Source organism: Dryobates pubescens, chromosome 13 (assembly GCF_014839835.1).
Source record: "Dryobates pubescens isolate bDryPub1 chromosome 13, bDryPub1.pri, whole genome shotgun sequence".
NCBI classification, from domain to species: Eukaryota; Metazoa; Chordata; class Aves; order Piciformes; family Picidae; genus Dryobates; species Dryobates pubescens.
In genome coordinates, this window is record NC_071624.1 from 7270863 (window position 1) to 7297499 (window position 26637).

General features: G+C 37.0%; 1 protein-coding gene across 6 annotated transcripts; it reads left to right on the top strand.

The window, feature by feature from the left end:
* The first annotated feature begins 1722 nt into the window (after positions 1 to 1722).
* On the top strand, positions 1723 to 25565 carry ZBTB38 (zinc finger and BTB domain containing 38). Of its 6 annotated transcripts, XM_054166232.1 has the most exons (5): positions 1723 to 1737; positions 2437 to 2502; positions 3189 to 3409; positions 7640 to 7746; positions 21588 to 25565. In XM_054166232.1, the coding sequence occupies exon 5, from the start codon at positions 21588 to 21590 to the stop codon at positions 25164 to 25166; it is 3579 nt and encodes a 1192-aa protein (XP_054022207.1). In that variant the 5' UTR covers positions 1723 to 1737; positions 2437 to 2502; positions 3189 to 3409; positions 7640 to 7746; the 3' UTR covers positions 25167 to 25565. The 6 variants fall into 6 exon arrangements, with proteins under 6 accessions (XP_054022207.1, XP_054022210.1, XP_054022208.1 ...); XM_054166233.1 differs by lacking the exons at positions 1723 to 1737; positions 2437 to 2502 and adding an exon at positions 2637 to 2653; XM_054166235.1 differs by lacking the exons at positions 1723 to 1737; positions 7640 to 7746 and having other exon boundaries at positions 2147 to 2502.
* The last annotated feature ends 1072 nt before the right edge of the window (positions 25566 to 26637 follow it).

Sequence of the window (26637 nt, forward strand, 5' to 3'; positions counted from 1 at the left end):
TGTCCTTGAAATCTATCAGAGATTTGCCATAATTTTAAACAGGGCATGATTAGTTTGATAGTCTGTATTTGACTGAGAGGAACATTAAAAAAAAAAAAAAAAAGACTCTATAGCATTCTTAATTTAAAGTTGATACATAGTGGCATGTATATAATCAGGTCATAGTTATAAAAGCTCAAAACAAATAAACAAAAAATCCAAATAAAGGGTTGCTAAAATTCTAACTCATTTTGTAATCATGTATTGGAATAGCTGATGGTTTTGCTGCTCTGGTCTGCCTTTCTGCTGGCTGGGTTCCCTTTCTGTGTGACAGATGTGCTATTTATAGAAAGGGATTCTGAATATTTTAAAGCACTGACTGTTAGGATCATCTCATTCCCAGCTTTTAAAATGAAAGAGAACAAAGTGCCAAATAACTTCGCAAAGAAAAACCTCCTAATTAAATTGATACCTATTTAATCACTAAAAAAAAAGGACAATGGAAAAAAAGCTAAATCAGATTGTCTGGTTTTAACAGGAAGTGAATATGTACATGCAGCAGTCTAGTTGCTGCTGTGCAACATTTTCTGATTTAACACAATACTTGCTATTAGTTTTCATTTTCAAAAACAAGTGCTCTTAAAAAAAATAATTACAATATTCACAGGTTCCTAGAGCAAGAATATGTGGCTGCAAATTTGTCTGCTTTCTTTCTCAGCTGTACTTGCAAGTCGTGTAAAAGATAACACCTCACAAATATCGCCTCACAAGCATCTGTTTAATTCAGCAGTTAACTGGGAACCATTTATATTCACTTACATATAGCTATGATAGACAATACCTAAAGAAGTCTTTCAGTGAAGCATTTTCAGAGCTACCACATTAATTTTCAGAATGCTGTTCATGTGCTGTCTGTCAGCTGGTGGTATTTGCAGGTAGAGAGACAGGAAACTGTGCACAATCACTAAAATAGTGCATGGGGGGGATCTGCTCTCATAAATAAGTAGATCTCACAGTTTGTTTTGCCTCATCTGATAGTTTAGCCTTCTGGGAAGGAAATTTAGATTGCAGTAAACTGTGGCATGCTCTTCTCACCTGCCTTTTGGAGACAGGGATAATGAAAATAAAACCAGGTTTGCTTATTAGACATTTTAACAAACAAATTCAGAGTAGCCGTTTTTAACGCTTATTTTTATATTTTGCATTACATATGCAAAATGTTTTGCTGTATTTTGAAGTTTACAGAAGATAACCCTTTTAAAACATTCATAAAAATCTAATTCCTACAATTACTCTTGCAGTCTCTGCAGAGGGTGATACCAGTTTAATGTATGCAGCTAAACAATGTGCATATCATTAATCTCAGAAGGCAACAGAAGGATGTTAAGTAGATGATGTGAAATTTGTAATTTTTTAGTATTTTTTTTCATCTGTGGCTTAATATTTCAATATATTTTTTTTCCTGCAGATGATAGTACTTTAATATCTGCATTGACCTCATGATGTCAGAATGTCATTGTGCAACCGTAGCTAAGAAAAGCCTCTGAGGGGAAAAAAAAAAACACAACCACAAAAAACAAAGGAGCTTTGCATCTTCCAATAACATGAGATGTGCACACACAGTACGCAGCATTTTGGATTTCATACTGTGGAAGTGAGTTGTTGCTTTCAGTTTGATTAGACGATCATTGTTTCATTTTCCTTGCTGTGACAGCGAGTCTGCTTGTACGCTGCTTAAGTCTTCTTAGTGCTATCTAGGTCAGTATACTTAGGATAGCTTTTCCGATCTGTACGGCTGACAGCTACCATGCCTGACGGATTGGTACTGAATTTTCTTTTATTTGCTATATCTGAGGAGAGAAAAAATATTTTATAATGAATCAGAATGGTATACCACATAGCACCTACGGCTTCTGCATTGCAGATATATTTAGCTCTAACGCTGCTTATGGTTAACAGTGTGTAGCGTAGACACAGACAGCTGATCATGCAGTCAAACCCTGTGCTCGTGCGGTTTGTCAATACTGCTCAGCATTTTGATGGACTGTAAAAGAGAGGAAATGGAAAAAAAAAGAAAGGTTTTCTTTATATGAGCATTAGAACTTTAGTTGTGCTATTTTTGCTACCTTTTTTTTTTCTTTTTTCTTTTTTAATTCTGAGATTTTAAAATTAGAAAAGCGCAGCAAATGCATCCAGGATTTAATGCGTGCGACGTGAAATCTTTTTGCATCAAGAGGGTGTTGCTGTAGTCAGTCCAGCATTTCTCCAGTGAGCAAGAAGACTGGTTTCTTTTCCTCTGTAGGCGGACTCAGCCATTGCACAGGCAGATTTTGATAAGAGTTTGAAATGCCTGCTACTGTATCACTGTAGAATTTGGAGTTTGCTAACAGTGTTAGTGACTGAAGCTCATCTCGCATCACCAATTGATGACAATTTTCTTTGTTCCCTCCCACCCAGTTGAACCAAGACTGTGTAGCTGATACGCAATGTCACTTACAACATTAATCAGATACTGCATTTAAGGTGAGCTGTCCCTTGCCTCCTCCCTTACCAGCGCTGTGCTGCAGTATGTATCTTACTCCTGCGAGCCTAAAATGGCAGGCAGGATTAACGTTGCTTGTGCTGTGTGCATGCTGTGTATTGAATTCATTATACTGTGCCTAGTATCTCAAATGTGAGTATGTAAATGGTCTGTGTGCCATGTCATGCAGTGGTGAAGATTCATTTATACTTTTTTACAGGCTTAGATATTTGAGCATCACCTTCAGAATTCTTTTTGCATTTGCAGTGTGGTGAGCTGTTAGCTCGTCATCACGTTCAAACTACATTATTAGCCCTTGGAAAGGGATTGTTAAAAAAAAAAAAAAAAAAAAGGCAAACTGTGCTTCCAGATGGTGTCACCCTTTTTCTTCTTGTGTTTACTGCAGTTTAAATAATGTATATTGTATTGTTAATTAATGTGAATATCAAATTAAAGCACTTGAAACTTAGATATTTATTATGCAGGTAGGAGGCATGTCAAATCTATTTTTAACTCTTACGCAGTTCACGTTGTGCAATGGGCTTTGGTTGTTGAGTTTATATTTTCAGCTGCGATATCAATAGGCTGATTTTCAGTAAACGTGACAAGTGGCCTTTGCAATGGTCAGCTTCAAGCTTTGAACCCTCTGAGGAGGAGAAAAAAAAAAACAACCAACCTTTTGTTGCAGTTTCAGAAAACCTTGGACGAGGACACTTTTCTCCCTCACTCCTGCCTTCCCTATTGATAAACTCAGTTCTGACCACAGTCTGTTCAAGCTGCTTCCCATCTGATTTTTGACTGCTTCTAAAAAATTATCAAGAAGACCGAGAACAGAACTTACCTTCATCGCTTCACGTAAAATGGCTGGGTGCACTGCCATGCTAACGCTGCACTAAGTGGCACGAGCAGGTAGGTTGAGATTTGCATGTTTTACTGATTTCTTGGTCAGTACTGCAAGAACATGAAATGGGCTTTGGAATGTAGCTTTCAGTTAAAAATGTATTAAACTGTTAAAGAAAACAAGCTAATATTAAACTGTTGGCTTCAGTAATTGGCATGACAATTGTTCTAAGCTGCTTTTAAAAAACCTCTTGTGAAAGTAGAGCAATCATGCCTGTTAAAATAATCATATGTACCGAGGGCGTGGCAACGCTTATGCAACAAAAGAATTTTTGAAAACCCTATTGATTCAGTTACATTTTAAGGGTGACTATAAGCATTACTAAGCTTGCCATTAAAATGCAAAAATAAAAACTGAAGTAGATAAGAAAAATGAAAAATATTTCAATTTTCTCATAAGCGGTTTTGTGCGAAATCTTAAATAAGTCTACTTGAATGTTTGTATTTTCAGTATTAGCTACAAACAGGAACCTGCAGCATTTCTTTTTATTTTAAGGTAGAAGGACTTTAAAGAGAGAGATTGATATAGATGGTCCTGTCAGCTTAAACTGAGTACCAGTTCACTGAAGTGTGTTTTACTTTACACAAAGCCAGGTTATGAAATAAAACCAGCACTGTGCACAAAACCCCAAAACTGAGCACCAGGAATAAAAATGTGTATGGTATATCTTGCACCAACTACTGTAATGTATTTGTTTCAGATCAATACTGGGCCAGAACCAGTTTCCTTGGCAACCAAATCCATTTAAAAGGTGCGATAGTATAGATGTAGAAAGATGTTTTTCTCTTTAATAGCAGTACCATAATGCAAATGGAAATTCTGCAGTTATTTCTCTTTAGTTCTAAATAAGAATCTGATCTCATGTTATGTTTCCATGTGGCTCTAATTTCTTAAATGATGCCATTTTTATAAAGCTGTTCACAACACAGAACTGGTTTATTCATGGTTTTAATTGGTTGTTCCCAGTAACGTAGGCAGGTTTCTTTTTTTAATTTAGCCTAGTCTTGCACATAGGTCAAGGTTTGTACTGTGGATATACAAAGTGATAGTTCCATTATGACAAGAATAGAAGTATCATTTAAATATTCAGCAGCTGAGAAATATAGAGAATCAGAAGTATGTTTAAACCTTTGATGAATTCAGCCCCTGTAATGCTAATAAACCTTTCTCTAAATAGTGGACCCATTCTGAAGTTCAGGTAGCAAACTGTATTTAAGCATAGTGGAAAACCATTTCTGCCAGGTCTTAAACAAGCCTTTACAGAATAAACTCACTTGTAGTCTGCGGTAATTTCCAGATCTTATAGATTTTTCAAAATTTAAGTATTCTGCTTTGTTGTTTCCATTTTTAGCTAACATATTTAACAGCAGCAGTAAAGTTAAATCTTACCTGTACCACAGGTAACTGTTTATACAGAATCAGATGTTACTAAGTTTCTCCTCTGAGCTTATAACGTAGTGTATCTCCTTGTGAATCTCCTTTATGTGTGACTTGAGAAATTCTCACTACTGCAATGAGCACTTTGCAGCAGGGTAGCCATTTTCCTTTCATGTCCTTGACTTTAAAATGACTAAGTATATTTTGTGCGGATGAGGAACCAGCACTGAAAATTAATGCAAAGGAGGTACTGAGAAGCACAGCCAATTATCAGTAATAGCCTTCACAGCCTTAGTAATATCAAACTAATTCTCATTTATTTCTAAATGTGTCAGTTTAGTGCATTCCAAATAAGCATAGTATAACCGTTCAGGAATATGACTTGTGACCTGCCTCGATAGGCCAATGCTTAATAACTATAATAAAAACATTTGAGTCATAATTATGGGACTAGTCTGAGGCAGTGCAATATTCCCCTGTTCCACCTGAAGAAGCAGAACTGAAAATGTAATAAACAGCATCTCTCAAGTGGCAGATACAAGTCTGCAGGTTTTTGGTAATTTGGTTTATCTCCAGTAGCTTGCTCCTGCTGAATCTTTTCCTGGTTGAAATGTTATATGGAGTACGCCATTACATGTAGCTATCAGAACTGCATTTCTTTGTTGCTTGTGGAGTTATTTTTAAAGGAAGTTGCTGAGCTAAGGCTACGTAGAAGCAATCTATTTATTGCTGCTGATATTTATCTTTAGAAAAGACAGGGCACTTAGCAATAAGCTGGTTTTATTACATCTTTGTTTCCAAGTGTACCCACTTGAGGCATTTTAAAAACTGTGTAGCTCCATTACATGAGTGTGCTTTGCTAGGGTTATTTCAAATCCATCTGCAAATTTGCTCTCTTGTTAGGAGGTCCAAGTCCTCTTCTAATTAATATGACTGAATTCAAAGGCTGAAATGAGTCTGGAAAAACTCATTCGCAGCCTGTGAACTCTTAATGTTTTCTAGCTAAAGAAACTTATTTACTGAGGAGGAGTCTACTAATTAGCAAGCTGTTTCCAGTTCGATCATTTTAAGTGAGTTGCTGTATGTATTTTAATGGCAGTTACATACAGCTCATGCAGAGGATCAGAATGGCACAGCCAGAGGTGTCATGAGAAATCTTGCATCGGCTTAACCATTTTATTCTCTCTGGCTGAGGGGGCTAACCAAGGCACGTAGGAGCAGGTGCAGGTTTTCACACCTCCAGCAGAGCCCGCACATGTTATTGTTAGGGATGCTTGAGGTTTTTTCCTCAGACACTATCCTGCATGCTTCTTAATGACCTTTCCAATTAAGGTTAGTTCTGCTTCTAAACTTAACTCTGATGTGAAACTGCAGATCTCTCACTCTGAAACTGTGTTCACATATTTGTTAGGCTATTACACAGACTCAGGCAGAAATGAACCGGTATTAATTAACCCTTCTGGGGCACCTAGCATCTGCTGTATTTTATCATGTGGATTGTTACTACATTCTAAGAGGGCTTTATTATGTATAATATTAGATTTGAATTCTAGTATTATCAAATTTGGGTTCTTTAGCTTTGTAAGATCTTTTGCTGCTGGATTGCTTCAAATGTGATGCTTAAGTTTCCCATTCACCATAACATTCCCATTCATGCTTTTTGTCAATACAACTTTCGTGGTATTTGAAGTAATAATAATAGCTTCATGTAATTGTCTTTCATTCTATCCTTTGTCATGGGCAGATGTGAGCTGCAGAATACTTACTGAAATTAAGATATACCTAAACCAACAAAAAATATAAGCTCAACTTCTTGCTTTTTAAAGCCAAAGTGATGGATTCTATATTAGCTGTATAGTGTTATTCATAAAAATATATTATATATTTGTAAATGGAATACGGATCTATATATTGTTAATTGCTGCTATATAAATGCTGATCAGCTCTGACATTTTGCAGTTGCCCTGTGGAACAATTTAATTTTGTTTAGTGTCTTTGAAACAAAGCCCTGCTCTGAATAATTTTTACACTATTACATAATAGGCTTATTAGGATGTTTAATACATAATAACATAAAATTGGGATGTTTGACAACGATGAATAATCAATTAAGCAGAAAGATACAGGAATTGTATTCCATAGAACAAGAGCTGCCTGGAAATGTCAGTAACACAGACAGATAGCAGAATAGAAAGGGGAAAAAGAAAGGGCCTTTTGAAATACTGCAAAAAAAACAAAAAACATGGAGGCTTTTAAGATAAAGGATAACTTGTAATTAGTTTCAGCAGTTTATATGGAGTCAAAGCTGTTGACTAGTAATGATGATTGCTTCTCCCTGTACCATGACTTGTTTTCTAACTGGCAAACTGTGAAGCTAATCTTAAAATATACTTGTTTTCCACTGATTTACCTCATGAAACTCAGGACCAGATACAACTGAGGAAGCTGTGAAGCCTCCATTATTTCATATCTTATTAGGTAAATGTGTGAGGAATAAATTGAATCATATACTAAATAGTATATGATATAGTATATAATTTATATTACCTTATATAATATATAATGTATAATATGCAAAATATAAAATAAATTTTAAAAAACAACATTAAAATGGGGAAAGGGAAGTAGAGCTAAGGACTGGATTTAGCCTTGTTTTTCCAGTGACCCAAGTGAAAAATTAAACTTGCACACTTCCTTACATTTCTGTCTAGAACACATTATGAAACACTATTGTCCAGTTTGCACTATACAGGTTAAACTATAATACAGCAATGCAGGCAGAAGCGGTATTCACAATGCATCTGGAAAGTGCTACTTGTCTAATAATTTAGTAACTACATTTGGATTTTCCCCCTTTGCAGGCTGAAACACAGTAGCCACAAAGTTCACAAAATTACCGAGATGTTCTTGCTGAAAATACCTGTTGATACTACTTTTAAAAGATTCTAACAGAAGAACTTGATTTTAGGTGAGTAAGTTTATGGAGTAATTATAGCAAGCAGAGATCTCTTTAAAACTCACATACAAATAGTGCTGAAATATTTAACACTTTAAAACCACTTCATTAAATGTTTGGGGGGGGTTTCTGCTACCAAAGTTCTAATTTTCTTATAATCATTTAAGAGTTGTTCTTGCTATGGCACCACATTGCTCTATTCTCCTATCAATACTGTTCGATTTTTCCATCTCCCGCTGGATTTTTATTGCCATAGAGGTTGGACAAACAAAATCAGGCAAAAGAGATCTTTGAAACAGGTTGTTACAGCCTCCAGTTATCTGTATAAACCAAACAAATTGGCAGGCGAGCAAACCTCCCAAGCTTGCCATAATGTTAACCCTGGATCCCAGTCACTAGTATGCATTACAAATCAGTGCCATACAATAAAGGCTGAGGAACCCTAATATTATTGTTTTGGTTAAGCTGTACATAGTTCAAGCTAATCTCTGCCCCTGCACGACTGTAATCACGTCAATTTGTAAATTCAAGTATAGTGCTGGGATAAATAATCAGGGCATTTCAAAACAAGAGTTTCACGCTTTGCATGGCTGTTTCAAATATCAGCAGTTTCCTTTCTCATCACTATGAATGCGCAATAATCATCTTGGTTAAAATAAGTATGTCTGGTATCTGTGTTCTAGATTAGAGATATATACATATTGAATGAAGGAATCGGTGAAATCCTGATTAATTCATTTTTTTTTACCATGGTTCCTTGTGTTATAGCACATGATCTGAGTTATACAAAGGGAGCAAGTTTCATTGATTTCAGTGGCACCATTTGCACAGATTTCTATACAAATGGTTTGTTGCATCACCATTGTTAATGTCATATAATGATATCTCTAATTAGAAATAAGTAATTAAGGCTACCAGGCAGAATGTAAGATAAGGATACATATTTAAAGCAAAGCAAAACAAAACCCCAAGACTAAACATCAAACCAAAATTCTATTCAATTCCTAGAATCTCTCAAAATATTTACTATACTTAAGTTTACTTCTAATACCCAGTGATGTACGGTGTAGAAAATGGCAATGGATTTTCAGAGACAATGAAATGGCACTGGAGATTTAATCAGTGAAACAAAATTAGATACATTCAGGTTACCTGGATTTACAGAAGCAATGAGATACCAAATCTTAGTTGTGCCTATTTTAAGTAAATTATCACAGAACATTTGCTCAGAATTTTCAGAATACTGGGCCATAACCTGTTTCCTTGGCAACCACATATGAATAAATGGTACATTAGCAAAGCTGCAGATGTGTGTCAGTGAATGCTTATTAAGCAACCCAATGCATTAACATACCATGTGCCTGCAATAACGCATGCATCTTGAAAATCACCATATAAAAAGATTTCTGGGCATGGCCCAATGTGGATTCTTAATACTCAAAGGTTTTAACTTACAAATCTCATGTTTTCAATGGAAATATCTTGTAAATTTTTTTGGTTGTTTTCATTATGCTTTAAATTGAAATTAGAGTAACAGGGCAAAAACTGGCATGGTAGGCTTGGTGTCCAAACTGAAACAATTCTCCAAGCCTCTCAGTATTTATAACACTGCTTTAAGGCAACAAAATACAGATGTAAAGGGAGGTTTAGAATGCTCAGGGATTCTAAATTTGAGTTTTGTACCATCACTCAGAAGTATGCTTACACTATTTTACACAATGATAAACTAAAGCCACTCCATGATGATGTTGCTTGTTGTACTCTCATTCTAGCCAACATCTTCAGGCAAAGAGGTATGATGAAACACTGTCTCCTCAGAGTCAACAATACATAAAGATGGGGGGGTGAAGGTGTAGAAAATAAATGTAGAAGTCATCAAAATGGCATTTCATGAGAAACATTTGGATGTAGTATTTAGGCAACACTCACACTCTGTGTGCAATTGTTCGTATAGTACTGTTTTGTTTTACAGGCATGGACTAAAAGAAGCTCAGATTTTTCAAAACTGATCTTACATATATTTTTACTGAATTCAGCAGCTTTAACTACCAGTTATTTATGGTGTTTCTTCTTAAAGTATGTATTTATATATAAAATGAAAAATGGGTCCACCCCTTTGGGTTAACTATGTTATCCCAAGATGATAGATCTGTAAGAAATAAATCTAAAATGCTAATTCCATCTTTTTAAACAGGAAAAATGGCAATCTGCAATTTTTGAGCTTAAATTCAGTTAGTGCAATCTGAGTTGTTGTCTATGTGAACAGTAACCATTTTCTGGAGTGAGCAATAAGAAGAAGGCTTCATACATAATAACATGATTTAGCAAATAAAGAGTATCCTGACAATCACAGAATCATTGAATGGTTTGAGTTGGAAGAGACCTTGAAGAACATCTAGTTACAACTCCCTTGCTATGGACAGGGATACCTCTCACAAGACCAGGTTGCTCAAAGCCTCATCCAGCCTGGTCTTAAGCACTTCCAGGTATGAGGCATCCACAGCTACTCTGGGCAACCCATTTCAGTGTCTCACCACCCTCAATAGTAAAGAACTTCTTCCTAATATTTTATCTAAATCTACCCTGCGCTAGTTTGAAACACTTCCATAACTCTCAACAGAAACACTTCCATAACTCCAGTGTACCAGAATCTAGTATTAATTCCAGATAGTTTAAACACTGCCCCATGAACCTTCTCATGATGCTGAACCACAATGTTGTTATATACCATCGTCTGTGACAATACTATTAAGGCTTATGAGAGAGTAAGAGTTCAGGAAACTATTGCGGAGATGCAAATCAACTTTTTGGCTGAGGTTTTGTCTTCTTTTTATTATTTGTTGCACCCCAATTCACGTTGGTTACAGAGCATGCAGTGCAAACCAGAGCTGGAGCCCTCAAATTTCTTCTTACTACCAGCTGCTATCTGGTTTTGGTACAGTTCTTCTCCATTTAATGATCAGGGCCCTTGATACAGCTTTTAAGTTGGAAACATGCAGCAGGATGCAAGAGGATGTATAGGGCTTCAACCACACTTAGTTCAGCACAAAATGGAGCGTAAGACTATTCAAGAGCACACAAAGCTACTGTGTCCAGTAAGCTGCCATAAGAAATGGCCACACTAAACCAATGAGCAACTGCTAGCACTTGGTGCATTGTTTTTGACATGGTAACATTTATCAATGTAAGAGCAAACCCCCAAATATTTTGCAGTAGTTTAAAGATACTGGAGATCAGTGGTGGCCTAAAGTTTAAAGACTGGTTCTAGCTTTCAAAACATTTGTGTTCAGTCATCTAGCAGACCAGCTAAATTAGTTGTTTCCAGTTAGCTTTCTGATAACTGAATGGACAACAGAATGAACAGCCAACATGAATAAAATTTAAATGTTTTGATATTGTTTAAATCTATTCAAATATATATATATACACATATATACACATTACTGTATCAGACAACAAACAACAGAAAGATATTGGTGATGTCACGCTGTAAACATAGCTTCATAATTGCAACTGGTAAATCTACGCTAGCTAAGGACTGTGATACATCTCAGAAATGTAGGAGGCTAAAAAGTGACTTGTCAGCAGCAGATTAAAAAATGAAAGACTTAACTGGAAAATAACACTGAGATATGAAGATGTAAAGTCAGGTGATTCTTAGTAGCAGTACAACATAAGCTTTTATATTTTCAGCCAAAGAAGAACTTGGATTTAAGTCAGTTATTGTCATTGCCTCGTTTTGTTTTTTAGACTGATGGAGGAACAAAAGTATAATTATACCTTTATAAATTGCTTGTAGTCTGTTTAACATTGAAGGAACTCAAATTAATCCACCCCTAAATTGTAAGAAGGTGATACACCTTGGAGGAAGACCTTCTCTGCTGCACATGCATAGCTTACACAGTTTGAGAGCCAAAGGAGTTTTGCCAGATTCCTCTCTCATCCAGATTTGGAGAAGCAGGCAGCTACTGCAGGTCTCCATTACTGCGCTGCTTCTCCCTTTCTCTCCCTCAACTTGATTCTTGAGAAGAGTAGAGTTATACAAAGGAACTCCTTGCCTTGCTCAAAAACAGAAAGGAAGTAAAGTCACTTTGAGCTGCTGGGTCCTTCTTGCACCCCCTTTCCTAGAAAAGTGTTGGGTCTGCCTGAGGGGTGAAGAGCAGCTGTGTTTTCCTGCTCGGCCGCTTTGACCTCATCAGCAAGAGCAATAAAGACACTGCCTCCAAGTCTTTTTCTCATGGATAGGCTCACCTGCTCTAGCCACTGAGAAGGAAAGATGTCAAGCCCTGGTCAAAATCCTATGACTCATGAGGAATTTGCATGAGTTGATAATGTTGTTTCCTGATGTTTAAAAACTGAACCTGCTTGTCCAGAGAGGAACACTGGAACCCTTTTTTCCTAGATGGACTGAAATACTCTAAAGGAAAGGATTCCACATGCCATGAGTCAGAAAAATGAGATTATCAGACTTCAGCAACCTTGGAATTGTTTTATACATTTTAAAGAAGTCAAAATTTGCTGACAATTTTCTCCATACCTTGCAATTTTGCCACATAAGAAATAATTCAGTGCAAAACTACTCAGACTTATATTTAAAAGTAACATTTGTGTGATGTTATGTGCTATCATTTATATGTTTACTGGAAATTGGTACATGTATACTAGCAATATTGCTATTTTTACAGTATATAATTTGCATTGTGGCTTACACTCTGAAATCAGGACTGCAGATGCAGGTAAATCTTGTCCAACCTCTCACAGATGTCAATATTCTCCACTCTCATAGGTATGACTTCAGCACCAGTTCCTCCACTATCTTTGCAAGCAGCTGGTTTTACATGAAACATTACAATGAGAACATAAATTCTCAGGTGTAGCTAAGACAGCCTTATGAGGGACTGTGAATTCCAAATAACTCAAATTATATATTATATAGAAAATGGAAACTTCAATTACAGCACTAGTCACAGAAAAGGTGGGGTTTTTTTGAATGGATGAGCTGAAGTTGCTTTAAGAAAATACCCTAACAATTAAGAACAAACAAAACAAATAAAAACTAATCAAACAAGTAACACAACAATAAACACAAAGAGGAAATAAAGAAAAACTGAGTCAGTTTTCTCCAAAGCTGTTACATTGTCTACAGATATTAAGACTGCCAGAGTATCAAATGGTCTCTAAGTTGAGGGTATCTGCTACACAAATGATGGTTATGCATCTTATTTTCAAAAGAATTTAAAATATTTTAATTAAAGCCTAGATGGAATTCATAACCTAATATTCCTTAAATTGATTTCATGTAGCCTAAAAATATGCTTATACTTATTGTTGTTCAGTAATGCATTTCATTATTTTAAAGGATGACAACAGTTAACCTTAATACAGATTATTGTATTGTTACTGGCAACACATTTGTCACAAATATGGAACCTGTGTCAGAAATCTTCTTTAATATATATTAATATGTATATATGCACCTCAAACATTAACAAAGAAACAGCAGAGGGTCATAAACTTTAAAAAAATACTAATTTCCACTAATCCAGAAGCAGCAATTAAGCTCTCCACAGAGATGTTCAGTATTTCTAAGATTATCTTTTAAGAGGGATGTATAGATCAATCACCGAAATTATGACAATTTCCCGACAAGAACAAATTTCTTCACATCTCTTTTAAACAACCAGGAAAGCATATGCATTCCAAGACAGAATGCTGCAAAAACAGATGTCCCCTCCGTGTAACAGATTTTATATCTTATGTTGGTATTAAATAGTTTCCTCAGACAATAAGCTGCATTTATAGTGATGGAGGTCTAGCAAAATTCTGACTTCCAGGCCTACCACGGGTGAATACGATTAAAAGTAATGCTTCTGGATTTTTTGTTTGGTTGGTTTTTGGTATAAAGTGAATCAGTTCCTACTACTCAGTGCTTCTAATGCATAGGCTTGAAAGATTTGAAAACTGAGTAACTGTGCAGTCAAACCTCATACACAAAAGTCAGTTAAAAATAAACACAGGTTGGACGTGATGATCTTTGAGGTCTTTTCCAACCTTGCTGATTCTATGATTTAGAGAAGGATGAGAAATTCAGTAATTTTCACATATTATGCTTTTATTACAGTGCTGGACACAGGGGGGTATTTCCCAAAGCCTGTGTACCAGCAGAGGTTTCAGTAGATGCTTGTATGCGAAAAGTTCTCTATCTAAAATGACAGAGGCATGTTGATATTTCACATAAAATCCCAGTTCTTCCTATCTATACAAAGGTTATCTAACAAGTATTTCACAGAAAGTCCTGGTTCCTGTTTAATCTTCCGTTCTTCAAGGTCCATCTGCCCCTTCCTGCATTCCAGCCAATTATAATAAGGGGAGTTCTTAATCAATTTTGTAATTTCATTAAATTGGGTATCTCTTTATCAACTCTGTTGTCCTGTTAAACTCAGTAATTATTTTTAAAGATTTGCCCACTCATCAACTCCTTATCAGGTTAATCTTGGGCAAAATTATTATTTTCAAGCAAACTGTCCATTTTTCTAACAGTGTTTTCCACCTGTCTCTAAGACTAGCTTTGGGTTTTTTTACTTGGTTTGTTTTGGGTTTGGGTTTTTTGTTTTTCTTTAAGCTTCATGATTCTAAGGACTAGGAAAGCAGGTTTTGCTGACTATTCAAAGTGAGAGGTAGAGAAAGCAAACATACAGGAAGGCTGTACCAAATATTTTTGAGCATCTGGCTAAATGAAATCAAGCTAATTGCTTCTTTATCTAGGTAAGCATTTGTTAAGTGCTTATGAAGCACCAACAGTTTGGTTGCACTTGGTTCCTGAAGCAGGAAGCAATCGGATGAAACCAAAATCAGAGATAAAGATTACTGCTTAAAATTAACCTCCTCATGATACTGTGTGAGTTTCTATGTATGCTTTTAAAATGTAATCATCACATAAGGCAAATAAGGTAAATGTGACTCCGCTTCACATCTGTAAGAAATTTGGTTGCTGATTTTTTCAAGGTATTATTTAATCTCTCCTTCTCATGGAAAATTGCATAAATTATGCACAGAACTATATATCTCCAAAAATGCTTTCTCTTTGTTATTATGAGAAAGGTTTTGAAAGAGAGCAAGGCAATCAGAATCCTTTGTTAGGTTTAAGAGGCATTCTAAAGATGTGGACAAAACTGCAGTGATCCCTCTGGAGCAGGGGGTTGGACATGGGGAAGATGGGATTTCCTCATTTTCTCTGAATTTGCATATAAACAACCTTGTCTGATCCGCTAAATAGCCCATCTGAACGTGTTTATTAAGCACAAAGCATTTGCTGCAAAACAAATACACTAAAAATACGGTAGCAGTTAGCAGAGCAAGAGGGCAAGCGCCCGTGCGCTGGAGCCCGCCTGCACTCCACAAACCACAGCCTAATCCGCTCACCAGGGATTAGGAGCGCAAAATGGCGGCGGCGCCTTCCTGCCCGTCGGCCCGGGCCCTGCGCCGCCCGGAAGACAGCACCTGTCACGTCACCCCGCGCCCGAGCGCCCCGCGCACCGTAAGGCTTCGCCGCGGCTCTCGCCTCCCGCCCTGCCAGAGACAGCCCCAAAGCCATGGGTTTAACCGCCAGGTAGCTCAGAAACAGTGAGTTATAAGACATTCGAGCATAAAATTGCGTAAGCGTTTCTTTTGCTGCTAGGAAAAATCATGTTGCAGGTTAATGTGCTCTGCTTCCTCGGCTAGAGATCGAACCGAACCCAGACGACAGTTATTGCCCATAAACCGGAAGTGTCTTCAAGTTATCTGCAGCTGACAGATTGCCAAATGTTTGATGTCTCAAGAGGCTCCGTTTTAAGGCAGACAAATATATTGACATTAACGTGCTTTATATTTTGTGTAATTCGCGCAGAATTAAGAGACAATTCATTTGAACTGTGTAGTAGCAGTTGCTTTTTAAAGTAGTGGTGAAAGGATGGATTTAGTCTCTTAAGCAAGGAAAGGGGACGGGGCCTGTACTCTGCGCGTCCAGCTCCACCCTGTGGGCCAGCTGTGCGGGGGAGCCTGTGCGGGCCGCGCCGTCGGCCTTAGCCCCTCAGGGTCTGAAAGGGCCGTGGACGAAAGGATGAAACCTTTAGGTATCAGGAAGAACTGGATATGCAGCGGGAAACCTATTTCCCCCCTCCCCCGTTTCTTTTTAAATAATTGCAAAGCCAGTTCAGGAGAGACGGGGAACTACTGGAGAGAGTCCAATAGAGGCCCTTGAGGATGATGAGGGGACTGGAGCAGATCTTTGACAAGCTCTTCAACCTGCAGAAGACTGAGAGGGGATATATAGATATATATATCTAAAGGGTGGAGAGGTCAAGAGGATGGAGCTGGGCTCTTTTCAGTGGTGCCCAGTGATAGGACATGGGGCAAGGGGTGCAGACTAGAACATGGAAGGTTTCACTTAAACATAAGAAAAAATTTCTTTGAGAGTGCCAGGGCACTGGAGCAGGCTGCCCAAAGAGTTTGTGGAGTCTCCTTCTCTGGAGACTTTCAATACCTGCTTGGACATTGTATTCCTGAGCAGTTTGCTGGGTGACCTTTGCTTTAGCAGGGAGGATTGAAAAAGATGATCTCCAGAGGTCCCTTCCTAGCCCCTGCTAGTCTGTATTCAGTTATAAAGAAAGGACTCACCTTGGTTTTCAAACTGAGAAACACGATTTAAAAGCACAAACCCACTCTGAGCACTGATAAGGTTTTAAAGGCTGGTTTCCATATGCTGAGAAACAGTCATAAAAGGTGTAAAGTAGGCAGTGAGAGAATGAGTTGGAGATAATATTAGTAGGGAGTAATTACGGCTCTGAAAGAATGGTTCATCTGTTGGCTTCAGAGATTTAACATTCTTTCGCTAAATGCCACCACCCCCAGCTGTGTGAATTAAAAGTTAGAGGAAGCAAGTGCAAGGATGAAAAAAAATTATTTAAAGTTCTGTACTTTTGAGGCCATTAACAGTAACTATTCTGTATTAATAAGGAAGGAGGTAAGCAGTGAGAGTCTAAAAGAGAAAACATATAAATGTAGAAATACTATGTAGATATGTAAATTCACATACTGCAAACTATTAAACATTTAAACTAAAACTACTGTGAAAAATTATAAACAAATTAAAGTTACTATTACAATTAAATTCAAACTACCATTAAAATTTTTCTGCCAACCTGAGGTTGTAAGGAGACTGAAGGGACCCTGGTTGGGGCATACTCATAGGCATACTGAGTAGTCATACTGCCCAGATGGGACTTCTGCAGTGATTCCATATAAAACTGAGCTATCATCATAAAGTGATGATTGGACAATAGGTTTCCAGGTGGGCAAGGATCAGGATAGCAGAGCTAGGATAAGATAGAGGGTGGTGGAGGTGTACTTGTTTTTGTGTGTTTGTATTTCTGCTGTATTTCTGCTCTTGTAGATGAATGTTACTTCTCAGTTAGGGAAACAGGCTGGAAACAAGAGACAGCCTTGACTATATGTTAATAAAGTGAAATTAATCTGAACATAAGGAAAGTACAGAGTAAACATCTCTTTCCATAGTGTCATGTTGATAAGCAACAGAAAATACTCTCATCTTTAAAATCCCAGTAGAAATGTGTGCAAAAGGAAAAGAGAGGGAGAATTGTTACTTCATATATCTTTCTGGGGTTTATTTTGCCTAGGTAGTAGCAGCTGGCTTGAATGGTGTTTTTTTGCTGATGCCATTAGCTTGTCTTTCAAATTTAGGTGACTGAATTGTAACAAAAGAATCTGTTCTCATACATACACATTACACTGCCATTACCTGGCAGTGGATTTCAAAAGTTTATCAAAAATTAAAAACTATATTGTTGTATTGCAGCAGTTCTCTTTGGTAGTAAAAAAAATACTATATTTGTTATATTTGGCATTCATCAGCCAGTAAAACTTGTGATCTTGTAGTTTATGTGCAAATAATACTAATGTAGAAATTAGGAGTAGGGTTTTTCCCTCTTCAGTGTACATGTAGAGCTGCATGCTCCAATGTTTATAATTAGCAGTGTCATCTGTGAGGCTTAAGTAGTCAGATTTGTGTTTGGATGCATCAACCCTCTGGTCTTTCTGTTAACTTTTAATACTACTTGTTTTCATTTACAGCTGTTGTCCTGAAGTGTTATTCTGTTGATGTCAGAAAAGATAGCATTATACTTGAATCAGCCCACTAAGCATTACATATAGGCTGGACACTAAGCATTACATATAGGTTGGACACGATGATCTCGAAGGTCTCTTCCAACCTGGTCTATTCTATTCTATTCTATTCTATTCTATTCTATTCTATTCTACATTTACATTTCGGATGAATATGTAAATCTTTTTCTCCCAAAGTGATTCAACAACTTTTAATGACAGGTTAGGTCTGTTACTGTTTTCACAGAAAATCTGCAAATAGTAAGGTAATTTGCAATCAAAAAAATCTGCTGTTTAGAAGCTAAAGTTGTCTATAGGTGCACCAAAGATGAAGTTATACTACAAAAGTACTGTTCAGATTCCTAAGAAATTTTTATGTCTGCATTGAGAGTATAAAGTATCAAAACAACACACATGCTTGTGTCAAAAAAGGATGGCATAGCAGGCTGAAGAGCTTTGTCAAATGGGCAATCTATGAATAACATTAGAATTTTTTCTGTAAGTCTATAATAATAAAAAAACATACAGAAGAATAGTAACTTGTAAGTATTTTAATAAGAAATATTTTAAACCAGTAATATAATATAAATAATGCTACTGCTCATAATACATCTGAAAAGTTTGATCTTTCTGCATCTTTGTCTCCATAGAGCTCTCTGGGAAACTGAACACGTTTTCCTTTTGCAAAGTGAACTGCAAATGGAATGTGAAGAATTCCTAAAATATTCCATTTATTGTGTGCTAGGAAGAGCATTCTGATTTTATAGTGTTTCAGATACATTGTTCACAAATGCAAGAAGCAAGACAGGTAAAATAAAAGGCAGCAGAGAATCATTACACACATGAATAAATGGACTATTTGGGAAATGTATAGTCTGAGACAGAAGTCAAAATGTTGGCTCTGAAAATCGATTTGCTCTGGAATTTTTCAGTATCTTTCCAGTGAGATACATAACAGATGGTTTAGCACACAGCAAAAATTTAGATGTCCAAATAGCAAATGATAGTTTCAACTATCTCTACACAAGGAATCTAGTTTGGTGGTTTACTGAGCGTATCAAAACATCCAGAACTGCAAAAAATCTGTGTACATGCAAGTAGAAATCTAAAATAGATACTTGTCTCCTTAGGAGGATGAATTTTGAAATAACTAGCTGAATAATAATACTGCTACTAAAACCACTGGGGTTTGTAGGCCTTGGTTGTAAATGCCTCTTAGTATAGAAGTATGCAGTATGTCAGATGATGTCTTTGAACTAAACCCAGCTGTCTCCAGGAAAGAAACAGAGAAAACACAGGCAAATTCCTAAGGGGCAGTTTACTGGGAGGTAGAGTTGACATAATTTATTTCCTCTACTCAGGAAATAACTCTATCAATAGCTCCTGTTGTGAAATGGTTTTGATGTCTTGAGAGTTGGTTTCTAATACCACATCACATGAGCAAGTCAGATGTAATCTGATGACATTGTCAATGAGAAGAAAGAATTATGGAAGAGTGGCTGCTTGCTTTAAGAACTAAGTTTTCTTGTCAGTATTCTTTCTGTAGAAGACTCAGTATGGGTTTTCAGATACTGAACCAAAGCACATAGCCACATCTAACTACTGTGCACTTCAGATTATCATTCCAAATTAATAAACATCTCCTATTTTAAGCCAAATAAGTGTAATAAACACAAACATGATAAACTGTGATTTTAAGAATTAAAGGCACAAACCAAATGCATCTAGATTTACAGCTGCTATGAGTGACCAGATAATAAAAGTAATATACATCTACTTTTCTGTCATAGCTATACTCATGAATTGATTTTGTTACGCCTGTGATGTATACAAGCATCAAAGGCATTTTTTGTGAATTTTTTTTGATTTTTCTGAATTCTGGGCAATGAAAATTCTCAGCCATTAAACTATGTTGGAAATTTTGGCTGTTTTCATAGACAACACTGTCCTGATAGAAACAGTGGCCATGATGGAGGGTAGAAATTTTACTTCCAAGCTTTATCCACAACATCCCAAATTACAATCTTTTTCATAGTACATTGTGTTTATCTGCACAGTAAGATTGTCTTTTATGTTGGTATAATTTGATTTGCAGCGAAGTAGTTGATGGATTTGTGATAGTGTCAAAAGTGTAACTAGATGCAAGGGTGCATGTCCCATGTTACTTTGTGATCAAGACCTATTTTCAAGAAAGGATTACTTCTGAATAGCTTCAGTGAGAACTCTTTGTTTAGTGAATATGGGTCAAACCTTTCTTGCAGCATTTGGTTCAAACCTATCCTAACAAATATATTGGTATTTCTAATGTGAACTATTTGAGGGTAAAGGTAAGTTATTCGTAACTTCTTAGAACATTATAGCGTGTACTGTTTTAACCTATCAAAGTATCTGTAGTTGGTCATTTTCTTTAAGGCTCAATCTATTTTCACAAGTTGAAAGAAAATGGTAGTTAATAAATGTGAAGATTTTTTTACTGTCATGATAGGTAAGTGCCAGAAGAACAACTATTTCTTCATGACTTGAAGCTGGAAATGGGCATTACTAGTTGGAAACTACTCAGATACAGCAGAAAAAGAACAAGCCTCATTATTATTTGAACAAAACAAAAAAAAAAATCATCCAGTTAACTCAGAGATTTTCTCCAGATATGTACTGTCAAATTAATTGTGTTTTTCAGTCTATTTTTAAATTCATATAAACCATAAAGCCCCCATTTAATTTATATAAGCCAATATATTAATACAGTAACAGCCTGACTAAGTATTTTTTGTCATCTTTAAACCTCGTTATTGTGAATTTTCTGTTATTTAACAGCATTTTCTATTGTAATTAAATTTTATTTGTCTGAAATTAACATACTGTTTAGTTATTCTTGTGGGAACACTATAAACTGTAACTGAAGAAAAAATGTCCTGTTATTCTCTACTTATGTTTCTCACTGAACTTATTCAGTTACTTATAAATTCTCAGTCATTTTCAAAGTTAAGTGTAAACTACTTAATAAAATGTAATCAGTATTTGAAAACAATGCTGTTTCTGCAAACGGTGTTACACCTACTCTGCTATTGTGTACAAAATTGTGTGGCTTGTAAATTCATTTGTTTATAAAGACTTGTAACTAGAACTTTATTGCATGGGATCTCCGACTCCTATTTTAAATGTCAGCCTAATAAGGGGATCAGATACAGTTGTGTTGTAGTCATTGTCTGACAAACAGCTTCTGAAAACTGTCCTTAGTATCCACAGAACTACAGCCATTTGGCCTTCCCCAGAATGTCTACCAAATACTTCAGCTGCATGCCAGGGGCATTACCTCAAGGATTTAGTGAGGTATTCAGTGTGAACCTGAGCAGACACACCCACTGGCACAACAGAAAGTTGGCAGCTGTGGTCCCCAGTGAAAGGTATACAGCAGGAAACAGACCCATGTAGGGACAGAGAAGATCCTCTGCCTCCTACTGAGGAGCTACTGGTATTGATGCACTTTTGATCTGTACATAGACTACCTTCAGTACTGTTGGCATGAATGCACCTAAGATGACTTCAACCTGAAATACTACAACAAAATTTTATTCATTCTTAACATGTATAAGTTAATAAAAAACTACTATAAATTTTATCTGTACTTAAATGGATGAAAAATGCCTTCTAAATAGACTTACTTTTTTTTTTCTTACTTTTTCTTGTAGATGACAGTCATGTCCCATTCAAAGGATCTCAAGGATGACTTCCACAGTGACACTGTACTTTCTATTTTAAATGAACAGCGCATTCGGGGCATTTTATGTGATGTCACCATAATTGTGGAAGATACCAAATTTAAAGCCCATAGTAATGTGCTGGCAGCTTCAAGCCTTTACTTTAAAAACATTTTTTGGAGTCGTACTATCTGTATTTCAGGTCATGTACTGGAATTAGATGATCTCAAAGCTGAAGTGTTTACAGAAATACTGAATTACATCTATAGTTCCACAGTAGTTGTTAAGAGGCAAGAGACAGTAACAGACCTTGCAGCTGCAGGGAAAAAACTGGGAATATCATTTTTAGAAGATCTTACAGATGTTAATTTTTCAAGTTCTCCTTGCCCCTATGCATATTGCATTAATGAAAAAGGGACCGTCAAAGAGGAAAAACATGAAAAGAGACATGAAGACTCTGCTGTGGCAAATGGACCACGAATTACAAACGCATTCTCAATTTTTGAAACAGAAAACAGTTTGTTTTCTCCACTTGATTTGAGGGCAAACTTTAAAAAGGTATCTGAGACAATACAAGACCACAACATAAGCCTCAACAGAAGTGACATTTGCAAAGATGCTGAGCCAGCCAGTACACTGGCTGAACACTCCTATGCAGTTTCTTCTGGAGGAGATACTTGTCAAGGAACACCTTTTATTGAACAGTCCAGCAGCCCTTCATACAGGACGGGTGAAGACCACTATGAAGATGTCCAAGCCACACCACTCGTTCAGCCACAAAAACAATCATGTAGTACTCCTAAGACAGTCCTTAAAGCCCAGGGTACTGGTTTGGCTATAGCAAAAGCGCCAGCCTCTACAGTAACCACTACAGAAGCCCAGCATGAAGCAGTCACTGATCAGCCAATTACTTCCTTTCCAAAACCTCAGAACAAAGCAGGAGATTTCCATTTATCCAGAGAAGAAGAAAACAATCCTGCTAGTGTCTCTGGATCCACAGCAACTGTAGTTCCACCTGTTTACAATTGCACCTGTTGTGCAAAATCATTCAGTGACAGGGCATTACTGAACACTCATCTTCAGCTCCATTCAGAGCATCAGGAAACTTTCATATGCAAATACTGCAGCAAACAATTTGCAAATCTAAATGTATTGGAAAGTCATGAACAAGTCTGCACAAGATCAAGTGGCTTATCAGTTCAGAATGGAAAGGAACAAAACTTTGCAGGTAACTATACTGCTACAGACAGAAAGAGTGGAAGTTCATATGCAAATGCAGAGCCTCTGCTGTCTGAAAACAATATGACTGATTATTCTAATGCAAACTGCACTTTACCAGAAACAGATCATTTGATTAAAGTTGTGGATGGGCAGATATTATATACTTGCATTGTTTGCAAGCGTAGTTATGTAACATTGTCTAGCCTTCGAAGGCACGCAAACGTGCATTCCTGGAGAAGAACATATCCTTGTCACTACTGCAATAAAGTATTTGCATTAGCTGAGTATCGCACTAGACACGAGATCTGGCACACTGGGGAGAGACGGTATCAGTGCATTTTCTGTCTGGAGACTTTTATGACTTATTATATACTGAAAAACCATCAGAAGTCTTTCCATGCAATTGACCATCGCCTCTCAGTAAATAAGAAGACAGCCAATGGAGGCTTAAAACCAAGTGTGTACCCATACAAGCTTTATCGACTTTTGCCCATGAAATGCAGACGACTGCCCTATAAGTCCTACCAAAATTCTTCATATGAAAATGTTCAAGCAAGTACCCAGGTTAATGAAACTGCTTCTACTAACTGTTTCATTCCAACTTCTCTTAACTCTGAGCTACCGCCACTGAATTTTCAAAGTAATATCATACCAAACAACAGACCTCTTGCCTTGGATACATCTTCATGTAATAATACAGCATCTGCTGTGAATACTCAGAATATGACCTCTTGGGGAGCAGGTATCTTAAATTCTGACCTGCAAAGGGACTTTTGTACTGTTGAGAAAAGAGTTTCCACTGCCACAGGTGACTCTCGTTCTCAGGATTGTGATTCCTCTGTTGTATCTCCAACTAACATGAATGAAAATTCAACCTCTGTCATCAGTTACAGCAGTTCTGCACCCTCTGTAATAATGCACAGTAGCAGAGTTTCATCGGTAATCATGCACAGTAAAACAGTCACTTCTGTAGAAAACAGTAAGACAGAATCTTCAAATAATCCACCTAGTCAGTCTGCAACTGATGATTGTAAGTATGAGTCAGATAATCACGGGAAGTGCATTACAAAATCAAAATCTAATAAGGAGAAAAAGAAGACACTGCTGCAGAGCAGAGCAGAAGCAACTGAGGATACACAGCATGTCCCAGGATCTGGAGGTTCATCTAGCAAAACAACAAATACTGTCCAAGAATCAAGTAAAACTGAAACATACATTGCAAAGCCTGCCTTACCGGGAACATCTGCTGACAGTAATGTTGCACCTCTTTGTCAAATTACAGTAAAAATTGGTAATGAGGCTATTGTAAAAAGACATATATTAGGTTCTAAGCTGTTTTGTAAAAGAGGACGAAAAAACAAATGTGAGTCCAAACAGGACAATCTAGTTGAGGAATCGGAAACAGAGAGAAAAGAAAGAAGCCCATCTAGGCTGTATAGCTCAGAATGCCTGGAGCTGACAGAAATGTGTGATGACGTAAGCGACCAAGACTCCAGTGATAAACCCTGGAGACCCTATTATAATTACAAACCAAAAAAGAAATCTAAACAGCTAAGAAAAATTAAAAAGACCAAATGGAGGGAAAAGCATGGAAGCAAGAATACCATTGTGGAAAACCACAACACATGCAATCGAGAGTATGCACTGAGGAATGCTCCTGAGGAAAAAGTTATTAGTCAAGAAGAGAACACAGAAATGCCTAATCTCCATTGTGAGCTTTGTGAAAGAGATCAGTCTTCCACTGAAAAAATTCAAGATCATGTACACTGGCATGTAGCGACTTCAAAGCCTTACATTTGTGAATTATGCCAAAAACAATTTCAAAGTCCATCCACTTTAAGAATGCATATGAGGTGTCACACTGGGGAAAAGCCCTACGCTTGCAAAACCTGTGGTAAATGTTTCTCAGTTCCTGGATATCTACAGAAACACGAACGTATTCATCTGGGTGTCAAAGACTTTGTCTGCCAATACTGCAATAAGGCATTCACTTTAAATGAAACACTCAAAATACATGAGAGAATTCATACTGGAGAAAAACGTTACCACTGTCAGTTCTGCTTTAAGAGCTTTTTGTATCTTTCTACCAAAAGGAACCATGAGCAAAGGCATGTACGTAAGCTTAATGGAAAAGGTTTTGCTTGCTTTCACTGTCAGAAAATTTGCAAGACAGCAGCTGCTCTGGGAATGCACCAGAAGAAACATCTATTCAAAAGTACAGGTGCACAGGATAGAAAAGAACAGTTTTGCAATGAAAGCACTAAACTTTTGGAAAACCCACATGTCCTTGGCTCAGAAGGAAGTGAAGTAAAAAATACACAAACTGTAACTCCAGAAGTTATACTCTGAGTGGCAATTGTACAGAAGAGAATAAAAATCCAAAACTATGTATTGGAGAAAATACAGAAACATCTCCACTCCAGTTGGTATCATTTACTATGACCAAATTTCTTCATCCAAACATACCCCTCTATGCAAAGGAAGGAAAATACCACAGAAAAGAAAAACTGCTATTTGCAATAAAACAAACTTAGCGTGAAAGACCCACAATACTTTTGCCACAACAGAATTCTAACACAGAGAAATAAACAAACAACCAAAACCTTTCTGCTTAGTCTTACAGGAAACTAGTCTCTGAACTATCTTACAGTGCTGTTTTAGGAGTCAGAATTGGTCTAGGCAAAATAAATACATAGATTCACGGTCTACTCTGCAGAATTTTTGCTGCAGAATGCATATATTGCAATTTCTTAATGTGTTTATAGAAAAGTGTCATTTAGTGTATTCTAAAGTGAAGGTGGGAAATGTTTCATGCACTTGAGTACGCTGAAGTACAGTTGAGTTCTGGTGTGCTTTTCTGTAACTCAGCATTTAGAAAACATTCAGGAGTTTAAACCCCTTTTCCTTTCCATGTTCAGTTTTGTAGTTACCATAATAACCCAATAAGTCTGAGTGCTCATGTGGAAAGTATTCCAGATTTATGGTGTCCCTGAGACATTTAATAAAGGTTCAGTGGAACTCACAAGAGCCAGTCTTCCAAACTTCATAAATCCCAGTGTCAGTGGCCTGCTAGAGTTACTGAGGTTCATTTCTCTAAAGGAAACTGTTCTCATGAAACAGCCTACCTTAAAGAATCGTATACAATCTGTATACAATTGTATACAAATGTCCACCTACTGGTGGCTCTGCAGCTCCTGTGTTTCAGAAATACTATTCTTCTCAGCAGAAAAGGAAGTTTAAACTCTTCCTCCTCATCCTGGAATAATGCTTGGACAGCTAACAACAGAGCAAATCCCTATAAATATTTCAGTTTTGGGAAGAGTAAGCAAATACTCAGATTCTTGTTTCCACGTATATCGCTGATGCAGTCCCTATGTATAAAGAGGGATAGAGCCAGTTTGTGGTGTTCCTTGTCACTCCCATGCTTTAAGTACAAATTGAAACCTTCTTGTGTCCCCTTCAGTGACTCCCCCTAACCATGGCACCATCTGGGCTAAGGCAAGCTTTGTGGCACTGTTCCTTGGCCCAGCACCATGGTCCCATTGCAGAGAGGTGCCTGGAATGGGTTACTGGAAAAAAAAGCGTTGGCCTTTCTGCCTCCTTCAACCTGTCACACCAAAGGGTCATGGTGAGCCTTGAAGGTTCACAGTTTACTAGGAATCAGGAGAAAAGGCTCTGAAAGACATCACCAAAACATACATACAATTTTATGAGAATGTGATTACTTTTAAGACAGAGTAAGAATATTATTTTTATTTTAGGAGGAGGGTTTATGTGTACAAGTTTTATATGATAGGGCTCTGATGTTCTGTTTATCTGA